Source organism: Salvelinus alpinus, chromosome 34 (assembly GCF_045679555.1).
Source record: "Salvelinus alpinus chromosome 34, SLU_Salpinus.1, whole genome shotgun sequence".
NCBI lineage: Eukaryota > Metazoa > Chordata > Actinopteri > Salmoniformes > Salmonidae > Salvelinus > Salvelinus alpinus.
This window is the reverse complement of record NC_092119.1, coordinates 22,666,713-22,679,874: the sequence shown is the minus strand read 5'-3', so window position 1 is coordinate 22,679,874 and position 13,162 is coordinate 22,666,713. Positions and strand designations below refer to the sequence as shown.

The following is a 13,162-nucleotide window of genomic DNA, read 5'->3' as shown; positions in this document are numbered from 1 at the left end:
AACATGCCAATTGCAAGCTCACTCAACTTGAGACATCTGTGGCAAGGTGCACCTGTGTAATGATCATGCTATTTAATCAGCTTCTTGATATGCCACACCTATCAGGTGGATGGATTATCTTGGCAAAGGAGAAATGCTCACTAACAGGGATGGGGAAAAAATGTGTGCACAGAATTTGAGAGAAATAAGCATTTTGTGTGTATGGAACATTTCTGGAATCTTTTATTTCAGCACATGAAACATGGGACCAACACTTTACATGTTGCGTTTATATTTTTGTTCAGTATAAGTACACATTGTAGGATCAAAGAAAGCTATTTTAAAGAGAACAGTAGGCATTTATCAACAGTATTATTTAATGTGTCATCCAGCTCATCCATCTCGTAGATAACCATGATTAATTTAACAATATACATAAATATTTTGAAATCCTTTGATGATTATTGCTTTACAGTAAAATGCATTGGTTGGATACATCCATTTATAGCAAGACAAATACATTCAAGTTAAACACCAATGTCTTAAATTTAAGTTGTTTTTGTAATAACTCAAAAGCCTACCTTTATCAATTTTGATGAATTACCTTACGACCCTTCACTCACAGTGAACCAGGTCACATTCACTCAAGAGTCTCTCACAATTGTGTGTATAACAACAGAGCCAAAGTAGGTGTGTGTGTGTGTGTTGTGTTCATGCATGCCATACAGTGCAGTCAAGTTTAATGGTGACTTCTTCTCAAAGTTTCTCTTTGACAAAGGTATACACCAACAGAAGTGGGTATTTAGTGAGATATTATACTCTTTATAGAGCTATGATAAACATCAGTGCATTGTTTGTTTACTGACAACATGGATATGACCCTACAGGAGACCCTCAGCCCCACCTGGTGACAAATTATTTAAACTTAGAGATCTGCTCATCCATTCATTTCAAAATGTATTGTTACGATTACAAAAAATGCACATATCCCTTAGTTCATATGTGATAACAACAACTAAAACCCATGGCACAAAATTATATTATTTTCATGACATGAGTAGAATGCTTTAGGGATGGAATAAATCAAGTGAGATTTGAAAACGTATGGCCACTTTCCCAAGACCAATTTTCAAAATGTTTTTTTTTGTTTCTTGGAGTTAAGAGTTGCACACGAAAAATACAGGAGTAGAGGCTTCTATCCCGGTTACAATAAGAATATACAGTACATAATAAAACACAAGACATCAATGAGACTGTAAGAGGATGGACAAATATCCAGGGCACAGGCAAGGCACCATTGTCTTATATCACCTGCCTTTAACACAACAGGGTCGTGTTCATTAGGCACCACATTTAAGAAATGGACTGAAACATGGAGGGGACTACTTGTTCTTGTCCCATAAGAAATTATTATTTTGGTTTCTATTGCAAAATGTTTTCCATTGCGTGCTGTAATGAACATGACCCAGACCAGTACTAGAGCCCGCCCTTTGTTTGTTTGTTTGTTTATTTACCATTCACCTAAGGTGTAGGTGACATCATAACTCAGACCATAATAAACCGACCGTAGCAACATTCATCTGGCTTTCGTTCAACACTGACATTACCCTCCTGTCAGATCAGATCATCACTTATCATTTAACAATGCACCAGCTACTACCACTGAGACAAGAAAATATATTTTGTGTGTGTGTGTGTGTTTATGAGATTGCCTGTGTGAGCATGGGAGTAAACATTTGAAAAGTGTGTGTTTGTGTATGTGTACTTTGGGCATGGGGAGTAAACATTTGACAAGTGTGTGTGTGTGTTTTGTGCATGCATAAATGTGTGTGCATAAGTGCATGTACTTGTATAGTATAAATGCTTTCAGCAGCTTCAATAAAATAAAAAAATCTCAAATGCATAATATACTGTACCACCCTTAACTGGTCCTCTTTTAATTGAGATTGCATACATGTGTTTATATAATACACTCAGTGGCTAGTTTATTATTACTGGGTCGGACAACCTTTGCCTCCACTACAGCCTCAATTCTTCAGGGGATGGAAATATTGCTCAATTGGTATCAAGGGACCTAACGTGGCCCAGGAAAACATTCCCCACACCATTACACCACCGCCACCAGCCTGTACCGTTGACACCAGGCAGGATGAGGCCATGGACTCATGCTTCTTATGTCCAATCCTGACTCTGCCAACAGTATGATGCAACAGGAACCGGGATTTGTCAGACCAGGTGATGTTTTTCCACTCCTCAGTTGTCCAGTGTTGGTGATCGCGCGGCCACTGGAGCCACTTCTTCTTGTTTTTAGCTGATAAGAGTAGAACCCAGTGAGGTCGTCTCTGCAATAGCCCATCCGTGACCAGATGCCGTTCTGCACACCACTGTTGAACTGCGCCGTTATTTGCCTGTTTGCGGCCCGCCTGTTAGCTTGCACGATTCTTGCCATTCTCCTTCAACTTCTCATCAACGAGCTGTTTCTGCCCACAGGACTGACGCTGACTGGATGTTTTTTGTTTGTCACACCATTCTCGGTAAACACTAGACTGTCGTGCGTGAAAAGCCCAGAAGGCTGGCCGTTTGTTTCTGAGATACCAGAACCGGCGCACTTGGCACCGACGATCAAACAACGCTCAAAGTCGCTTAGGTCACTAGTTTAGACCATTTTAACGTTCAATCGAACAGTAACTGAATGCCCCGATGCCTGTCTGCCTGTTTTATATAGCAAGCCATGGCCAAGTGACTCACTGTGTGTAGGAGCTAACCATTGGTGTACCTAATAAACTAGCCACTGAGTGTATATACCACACACTCCATCCAATGTCTGCCTTTTAACACAGAAAACAGTGACAGAACTTCTCAACACTGAAACACCCAGTCACGACTGACATTGACACAGGTGCCACCCTCTGCTCCCATAGTGACCCCTGAACTGGGTTGTGTTCATTAGGTACCAAACGGAAGAAAACAGACTGAAACAGGAAGCAACTACATAGACTTGTCCAATAAGAAACACTTTTTTGGTTTAAGGTGTTTTCCATTGTGTGCCCTGATGAACACGACCCTTAACAAGGTCAGTCAGATGGGCGGAGGGCAACTCAACTCGTAGCTGCCAATATTTGGAGGTTGACGGACGGACAGGGTAGTGATCCCATCACGCTAAGCTTCTGCTCCGCAGGAGAAATAAATATATGTCCCATCGTGCATTTAGAGAAGACAAAATCACAATGAGAGAGACAGGAGGAGAAAAAGAAGTGAGGAGGAGGAAGAGAAGGATTTGGAGCAGGGTAGGGGAAAGACGGAAGCAGTTTAAAATATCTACACAGGAACTGCATCCCACTTTCCCCGCCTTGCCCGACTGGCAGAATTAAGGTAGCACTGGATTCACAAACCTCAGCTTGTGCATGACAGGTCGTATTTACATATAAACAAACACACAACACAAAGAAGTGTACCATTGTGAAGCACAGATCCCCATCATCAGCAGCATCTCTTCAGCCCGCCGAGACGGACAGGCTGGAGCACAGGGAGGTGAGGAAACTGAATGGGTCTGTGTTGTATCTGATGGAACGGGCCTCAGACAGAACATAAGCTGAAGGAGCTGAAGATATCAAACACACAATTAAGCAATCAAAACAAATCAACATGACTCAGGAGGACGAGCCTGGCTCGGGCAGTCCAACCTACAGGAGGCCAAAATAAATCCATGCTTTTCCTCAGCCAAAGGGGCCGGGCCCAAGTCCTGTTCTCTCGGTACACTTGAGCTTTGTGTTAAATCAGCATCCACCAAGCACCAATGGGGCATAGTCTTCCAAGATGTGTTCTCCTCTCCACAGTGGTGCTGAATACTAATAGAGCAGACTCTCCTCCCTTCCTTGCAATGTCTCACGTACTTTCACTCACACTCAAACACAGGAAACGGCATATCAATGTCTTGGTCAGCAGTTTCTTGCAGTTGGAGTGTCCAGAAACAGAAGAATGACAGGTTCTCCCCTGGACTCTCCTCTTCCTGCCAGCGAGAGAGAGATAGGATTTGGCACATGCTGCCTCCCCCTCTCTCTCCTTATTGAACCACACAAAGGAAGAACTGTAACACTGAAAAATATCATATATTATGTCATATATATATACACTACTTCATTTCACGCGCAACATCTAAAGTGCAGTATGTTCATGAAATGTATGTTTGTTTTACTTCCAAAGGAAGAATATAATATAATAAATCAAAATGGCAATAAATGAAGAATTCATAAATGCTTTTCTTTAGTAGGGATGAAGGTCGGTGAGCTGCCTGACCCAAAAAATATTTCTGAGACCGGATGAGATACAAACAGAGGATCACGGAAGTATAGGAAGTGTAATGGTGGTCCTGGGTTATGTTGTAAAGACTAGGAGGGTTTCAGCTAGATGGGTTCTGTGTAGAGGTGAGCTGTGTATCTCTCCTTTGGACGGTGAGTTGGGTTCTGGAGGGAAAGACGAAGAGTAGCCTTCGGTTCCTCTGGGTTAGTAAGGAGAATCCATACGGTTCTGTTGGTATCTCCTCTTCTCATTGACAGCAGAAAAACATGTAGGGAGAGTGTTTGGGGAACTGAAGATATTATGAATGAATATATGTATCTAGGGATCTCTATATTATTGATAGATAGTGAAAATATGGAAAAGGGATATAGCAAGGGCAGACATTTACATCTGGAATGAAAAAGAGGTGTGTAAAAGAAGTGTATGTGTGTGTGGGGGGAGGGGGATTTCAGGATAGAAATGATTGAGTAGTTAGTGACTAAGTTTAGATTCAGAGGGCTATGTGAGTCTATAATTCAGCAGGGACACCTGTCTGGTGGTGTAGGCCGTCCTACAGCTGCTCCAGACACATGGGCAGATTGACGAAGGTGAACACGTTGTATTCGATCATGATGGAGAAACACAGGAAGATGACGTACATCACCAGCACGTACACACCCAGCTTCAGGTCCAACTTCCAATGATTCACATGGATCCCCAGAACCTGCAGGACACAGAGGGACAGAGTGTTAGAGAGAGAGCGAAAGAGAGCGAGAGAGACGTCTCCTTTAATAACTCACTGTCAGAAACACAGAGCCCAGAAGAAGCACCACAGAGTAGACCAGCCCTCTGCTATTGATCATCACCTAGAGAGAGAAAGAAAGAATTTTAGATCAAGATCAAGAGGCATGAAGTATTGATAAGCAGTAGTAACATAGGCCCATTGAGGGGAAAACAGTGTAAAGACCGAGTTCGTTTACCTCAGAACCATAGTCCACAGCCATGGTCTGTATCGCCCAGGGGAGCCCCAGTCCCACCAAGATATCAAAGACATTACTACCAATGGTGTTGGAAACCGCCATATCCCCAAGACCTAGAGAGGGATAGACATAAAGATATGGAAAATTCTGTACAGACTATACAGTATACTGTACACTGGTACAATTCTTTTTAAAGATTTTGAAGAGAGACAGAGATAGGGAAAAAAAGAGAGCAGTGATGTACCTTGTCGAGCAACGATCAGGCTAGCAATACAGTCGGGGACACTGGTGCCAGCTGCCAGGAAGGTGATTCCCATAATCACATCAGGGATGCCCAGAGTGTAGCCAATTATGGTGACCTGCACACAGACACACATTTAACGAATTAAACAGAAATCTTCCAAACAACATGCACCTTGGTTGGTAGCCTATATCTAGCACTGTGTCAGAGCTAGCTAGCGACTAGAAGAGAGAGATTCCCTACCTGATTGGTTATCAGGACGTCTCATCACTGATCATTTGTATAAAGATCAAACTTTTTCAACTCTGGTTTGGAACACAAAATGACAGTGACATGTACGTTCTAAAGAATGTCCAACGTGTCTCACCATCCAGACCATGAAGTAGGAGAAGACGGCGATCCACACGGTGGAGAGGAAGAAGGAGAGCATGAAGAAGCGTTCCCAGCGAGGCTTGGCACAGTTTGGCACAGTGAAGTAGAGTAGCAGCAGGATGGGCCAGGAGATCAGCCACTTCACTGTCCCCCTGCAGCCCCCTGGTGGAGGGAACAAGGAACAGCAGATCAGCTTCATTACAACCAATGGAGTACACTGAGGAGGTGAGTGTTCAGTTTCAGTATGGTGTGAAAGTGTGTAAAAGTATCTTATTGGTTTACCAGCCAATGTAATTGAAGATATAACACACATACATGCACACACACACACACTCCCACACCACACACACACACACCAGGGACGGTGAAGGGTGAATTCAGGGATTCTCCCTCCTCTTCCTCAACAGTCTTGTCCTCTGGTACAGTGCCATTCTCCAAGGTCTCAGGTTTACCATCAGTGATCACCATGGTCACGTTGTCCACACCGTTAGATGCCTGCACCAACCTCTGTTGCTGCTCACACACACACACACACACACACACACACACACACACACACACACACACACACACACACACACACACACACACACACACACACACACACACACACACACACACACACACACACACACACACACACACACACACACACACACACACAGTCAACATCACCCACCTGATTTACTGGGATATGTATGTGTTTCCCCTCTCTAAACAGTTACTTTATGAGCTAGTAAAGTTTTATGAATATCCCCCAGGATATTTTCACCAACACAGTTCTGGTTCTACTAGATATGATGTGCCAAGTATGATTATAGCATGCAGTCCACCGGCTAATTATCACTGGAAGCTGTACTCCTCTCCTAGCTTTCTACAATAGTAAATCGTCCTACAATGTACTTTTCTCCAGTAGACCTAGCTTACTACCGGTAAGGTGAGGGCCCTGGGAGTGTGGTGCCGGGAAAATAACCTTTCAACATCAACAAAACAAAGGAGATGATCGTAGACTTCAGGAAACAGCAGAGGGAGCACCCTCCTATCCACATCAACGGGACAGTAGTGGAGAAAGTGGAAAACTCCAAGTTCCTCGGCGTACACATCACTGACGAACTGAAATTGTCCACCCACACAGACAGTGTAGTGAAGAAGGCCCTGTCGGGCTGTATCACCGCCTGGTACGGCAACTGCTCCGCCCGCAACCGCATGGCTCTCCAGAGGGTGGTGGGGTCTGCCCAACGCATCACTGGGGGCAAACTACCTGCCCTCCAGGACACCTACAGCATCCGATGTCACAGGGAGGCCAAAAAGATCATCAAGGACAACAACCACCCGAGCCACTGCCTGTTCACCCCGCTATCATCCAGAAGGTGAGGTCAGTACAGGTGCATCAAAGCTGGGACCGAGAGACTGAAAAACAGCTTCTATCTCAAGGCCATCAGACTGTTAAATAGCCATCACTAGCACATTAGAGGCTGCTGCCCTATATTCATAGACTTGAAAAAACTGTCCACTTTAATAATGGAACACTAGTCACTTTAATAATGTTAACATATTTCGCATTACTCATCTCATAAGTATATACTCTATTCTATTCTACTGTATCTTAGTCTATGCCGCTCTGACATTGCTCATCCAAATATTTATATATTCTTAATTCCATTCCTTTACTTTATATTTGTGTGTATTGTTGTGAAATTGTTAGATATTACTTGTTAGATATTACTGCACTGTTAGAGATAGAAACACAAGCATTTTGCTACACCCGCAATAACATCTTCTAAAAACATGTATGTGACCAATAAAATTCGATTTGATTTACACTAGTAAAATAACTGAACTAGCCGAGCTTTCTTAACTTCTAAGTAAATCACTTTAACTGAGCTCCTCTCCAATAAGCCTGACGGACCCCCGACCCCAGTGACCTCACCCACCTCATTGATGATGAGGCGGCTAGCCATGCGGAGGCGTGTCTTGGGGCCAAAGTGGTTGGTGATCATGATGCGCAGGCCGGCATCGGGGAAACGGTAGTTAGGAGGGCTGGAGTTGATAATCTCATCTACCATCACCACAGAGCTACGACTGTACCTCTTAGTGGGCTTCACTGGAGATACACAGAGATGGTGAGATACAGAACAAAGACAGACGCATCAAGTAGGACTAACTGTACACACCAACCAAGACGAAGGAGATGACATGCTGTTTTACTCTTACAGTACTGTATACAACCACAAAGACATGCTTTTTTCAAGGATGGCCAGACACACGTGCCTAATACACTCACATGCCAGACCAGCAGACTCTCTGTCACACGCACGCACGCACGCACGCACACACACACACACACACACATATACACACACACACACACACCAGCTTGTTACTTTCTCGTGTTCTTCTTACTTTTATTTCCTGTGTTTTTGTTCTACCGTATGTTATTTTTAGTCCTACATTGATATTGATTACTGCATTGTTGTGTTTGGAGATTGCAAGAAAGGCATTTCACTGTAATTGTGCACGTGGCATTAAAACTTGAAAACTTGAAACTTGAAACAGCCGGAGGATACAGTATGTCAGGAGGTGTAATTAAAGTGTTTGTGTGACAGCAGAGTGGGCCCCACTGGGCCCAGTTCAAGGCCCATTGAAGCCCCCCTGAAGACACTGTCAGATGAGATCACATCAGCCATCAGAGTGAGGTTAAAACCTTCAGTGTGTGTGTGTGTGTGTGTGTGTGTGTGTGTGTGTGTGTGTGTGTGTGTGTGTGTGTGTGTGTGTGTGTGTGTGTGTGTGTGTGTGTGTGTGTGTGTGTGTGTGTGTGTGTGTGTGTGTGTGTGACATATACACACACACTCATACAGATGCAAGCACGCACAGGCACACACACACACACACACACACACACACACACACACACACACACACACACACACACACACACACACACACACACACACACACACACACACACACACACACACACACACCCTTACAGATGCATGCACATGTTGTGACTCTGGAATAATGGACTGTACTTGACACAGCAGAAGAGGGCGTGACAGGGCACAGCATAGCACAGCACAGCAATACATCTCACATCTGACAGACCAGGTCACGGCAGGCAGGTAGGTTTAGTAAAGCTAAACAGACAGGCTTCTATACAGTAGCGACAGGGCTGCCACACGGCAGCAGGGAGGTTAGCTTGGTTCTACTAGACCAGACAGGAGAGGAGAGCTCTCAGAGTCACTCGGTTAAAGACACAGTGAAAGTCAGTGGAAGTCTAAAATACGTAGTTATAGAAAAGAAATGTCTGTAACTCTGTTTGAAGGATCAGATCTAAGAGTTTACAAAGGGGTACAAACGACATCAAGCCAAAGTGGAAAGGACTGTTGACAATGTTAAACCAGATAGGAAGAGCCAAGAGTAGGGCCTGAGAGTAGTTTCTAGGTTTACTAGAACAACCAGATACAGTAGAGTAGTTGTTTTGATAGAAGGCCAGTCAGAGTGCCAGAGGGTTGGCTGAGAGGTGACCATAAAGCCTGTCTGGTTACCTTTACCTGGAGAGAGTAACGGCTTGGACAGATCATCCCATATGTAACTGTCATAACAACCATTACCATCCTCCAGCTCGCTGCTGATCACCGTGTTACCGTTGGCCAAGCTCTTGTCTTCCTTCCCTGAGAAATAGTTCTGGATGCTGGTGTTAAATCTGATGTGAGAAAAGATTTTACATATTCAGTTGAGAGTTTATGTAACTTAGTGAGTGCAAAGTATGAGTATATAAGTGGATTTTACTATTTGTTGCGTGCGCTCAGGTGCTCTACTGTGTGTGTGTGTGTGTGTGTGTGTGTGTGTGTGTGTGTGTGTGTGTGTGTGTGTGTGTGTGTGTGTGTGTGTGTGTGTGTGTGTGTGTGTGTGTGTGTGTGTGTGTGTGTGTGTGTGTGTGTGTGTGTGTGTGTGTGTGTGTGTGTCTTTGAGGCAGGAAGGAACAGGTCCCAGTGGAACTCACTTCATGATCAGAATGTACCCAAAGTACATCACTACCAGCACTAAGCTCTCCCACCTGCAGAGACAGACAGACTAGAGTCACATGTCTGCAGGTGCGCACACACACACACATACACCCTCTGCTGAGACACAAGGTAAACACACTGCGGGGTACTCACCACACAATCTTCTCATCATAGATGAACTGACAAAATGAAAGAGGGAAAACATTTAATTAAAAAATTAATTAATTAAACAGTACATACTTTTAGGGAGAAGAGCATCAACTTTTTTTTTTTCTAACTCAGAAAAACTTGAATGTCGCGATGCATCAAGTGTGTCTAATTACTGTCAGACAGATGCTGTGAGAAAGCAACACAGTCCAAAAACATTTCCTGTACACTGTTTACTAGAAAAGCAATGACATAGTATGCAGTGAGTTTCTGAAGTCTCTGTGAGATCTCTCTCTGTACTCTCTCTGTACTACTCTCTTAATCTCATGATGATTGTCTATCAGCCCACAGGGCCTCTCTATGAACCTAGTGGAGTAGACAGGAAATGAGGGTTAAACAGCCACTAGGGGCTCTCTGTCTGAATGACCTCATTATGTAAAGTATGATAGTGTGAAATGGTATGCAGTGTCTTCTACAATACCATACAGGGGTTGTATGTATCAAGTTTCTCAGAGTAGGTGTGCTGACTAAGGATCGGTTTTGCCTTGAAGATCACAACGAATATGATTACATGGGCAGATGGGACCTGCTCCTAGATCAGTACTCCTATTCTGAGATGCTTGAAACATATATATGGACCCAGTTTTTGTTATATTACAGAGAGTCCCAGAAACACACATGCACACACACACAAGCAGCTGCTTGACCATCTCCTCCCCACAACCCTCTAGGAGCCCAGTGGGCTAGACAGTTAGACAGTAAATGAAGGTTTAACAGCCACTGGGGGCTCTATCAGTCTGAATGGCCTCATTATGTAAAGTAGACTAGAGATGAGATGATCAGTTACTCACTGCAATCAATGCCAACACAGACAGAGTGTAGTAGAACGAGTCACGGAACACTGCAAACTTAGTCAGGTACACCACCTGGATGAGAGAGAAAACAAGGCAGAAGGAGGAGAGTGGGAAAGGAGAGGAGAAAGAGAAATAAAGTGGGAGAAAGGTTGAGAGAGAGGGGTGAAAGAGAGAGAGGAGAGAAAGACAAAAGGAGGAGTGAGACAGATAGAGACCGAGAGAGACAGAAAGAGAGGGAGAGAGAAAGGTTGGTGAGTGAGGAAGTGTGAAATCGATTTCACATTCCTTTTGTGCACGTTCTTAGATTAAACACTAGGTCAACAAGAGTCATATACACTATATTCAATACGCACATTCAATATATCAAGTTGTTCCATGAACCGTGGAAATAGACTATCCTCTTGGCCATTGTGGTTAGATCGCATGTTATTTTAGTGTTGTGTAACTTTGTAACCTTGATGTTGACATATCAACTCAGCTGTGATATGTGATATCATAAAGGGTTACATTAGCACTATGGAGGCTGAAAGGTTAAGGAAAACAAAGGTACTGTCCAAGTCAAGGACACCTCGCTACAATAGCTAAGTCGTTCCACCAATTTGGTGCCTTTTGAGAAGTGTAACTTAGTGAAAAAGAGTTGTAACATTCTGTCATAAAGAGCACATGTTAAACTTAATAAAAAACATGTTTTCCCATCTCCAGAGGTTAAATAAAATACAACTATAGTAAGTACTTATTAAGTGACAAATAAAATAACAGGGTTGACCGTAACAGGGTTGACGATTTCAGCCTAAATCAGCCACAAGTCCCCTTGTGACTGGGGAAATGGAACCTTGTTGTGTGAAACAGGGAGGGGCAATTGATTCACAAAAAAATGTATTATTAAAACATTTCTAGCCTGTCTATCTATGGGTAACACGGTTGACGTGCTATGCTCGACCCACTCAGTTTTCCACCACAAAACACAAAATAATTGTGAAAAAGAGTAGAAGCAGCTCACCTGCTTTTATACTATGATTTGACTATTAGATGTTCAATGCGTCTTTTGAAGGAAATATTTAAAAAGGAATAGTTTACCATATTAAAACGAGAGTTCAGTTCACATAACAGGTTTGACCTTAAAAAAGGTTTATTTTTAACCTTCAAATGAATCACTAATCACATGAAATAAATAATAATCTTAAGAAATGACTTTGTCAATGTAACAAAATAACGAGGGCTTTACAATGATGGTGAAAACTTGGAGAAATGTTGGGTTTAGGTGGGTTAAAATCTTCCCGTCACAAAGGCTGTACGGAAGGAAATGTCAAAATGCAGAATTTTATTTAAAAAAAATTGATTTATTGAATTCTCCATGTGGTCTATATTAAAGGGCACTTCATTGAATATAACAGGCTTTTAAAATGCAATATTGGTGCACAATGTTTTTACTTAAAATATCAAAGGGATGCAAAAGGCACTCATTTGGTGGAACGACGCAGCTACAGTAATACAGTAGTGAGATGACTACGGGTGACGTTGGGTAACAAGAGCTTAAGGCAACCCAACCAGTTCCATTAAAATTAACAATTAATACAAACTATTGAAGCAAATACCATTAGCGTTCTCCTTTAGAAAAATGTCCACGAGTTAAAAACCTTCAGTAGCTACAAAACAAAGCAATTTTAAAAAACAAAAGTCTACTCCTCAGTGCTATCGTTGTTTCTCTTGTCCTGTCAAAAGCAGTTGATAGTCTTTGAGGCTGCAGGCAACAGGCAGCACTTTAAATGCAACCAGACCAGTAGGGCTTTTTGCTCTGTTGCAGTTATCAGACAAAACACAGTTTAAAAACATGATGACATAATCCCGTCAGTTTAACTGTTTTAGGGTAAAACCCTTGCTAGGATCATGTGGGCATCTGTCTGGTACACAACTGTATATACTGTATATATACACATCTAATACTGTATGTGTTATTTGGGTTGGGGTTTGGGGTACCCCGGAGGTCGGACCCCCCCAGATAGCATATGAACACGTCATAAACCATGAATAAAGATGTTTAGAATTACAGCAAATGTGCTTTAAAACTGCAACGTTTTCTCTCAGCCTCATAATAATACTATTAATTATTATTATTATTTATTCAGCTTATATAGAGCTTTTCATTACAAAAATCTGAAGGTGCTTGAAAATAAAATATATATGTAGCTACATGTAGCTACTACGACAACTGACAGCTAGTTGAACGTTTTGGGATTTTCAAGCCTCCAACAGACGGGGTGACAGTCGAGCAGGGGGAGGGGTTTGTCAACAAGGGGGAGA

General features: G+C 42.8%; 1 protein-coding gene across 3 annotated transcripts in view; it reads right to left on the bottom strand.

The window, feature by feature from the left end:
• Window positions 1–204: 204 nt before the first annotated feature.
• The window catches only part of LOC139563566 (sodium/potassium/calcium exchanger 4-like), a 38,327-nt gene continuing 25,369 nt past the window's right edge, over window positions 205–13,162 (bottom strand). Inside the window, exons 7-17 of one of the 3 annotated variants that reach the window (XM_071382345.1) lie at window positions 10,859–10,933; window positions 10,014–10,039; window positions 9,857–9,910; window positions 9,399–9,556; window positions 7,785–7,954; window positions 6,207–6,363; window positions 5,846–6,012; window positions 5,482–5,596; window positions 5,238–5,350; window positions 5,058–5,123; window positions 205–4,981 (exon numbers count right to left, since the gene is read on the bottom strand). In XM_071382345.1, the coding sequence (XP_071238446.1) occupies window positions 4,829–4,981; window positions 5,058–5,123; window positions 5,238–5,350; window positions 5,482–5,596; window positions 5,846–6,012; window positions 6,207–6,363; window positions 7,785–7,954; window positions 9,399–9,556; window positions 9,857–9,910; window positions 10,014–10,039; window positions 10,859–10,933 (1,254 nt within the window). In that variant the 3' untranslated portion in view covers window positions 205–4,828. The remainder of the gene's footprint in view (window positions 4,982–5,057; window positions 5,124–5,237; window positions 5,351–5,481; window positions 5,597–5,845; window positions 6,013–6,206; window positions 6,364–7,784; window positions 7,955–9,398; window positions 9,557–9,856; window positions 9,911–10,013; window positions 10,040–10,858; window positions 10,934–13,162) is intronic. The other 2 variants (XM_071382347.1, XM_071382346.1) reach the window with 2 other exon arrangements.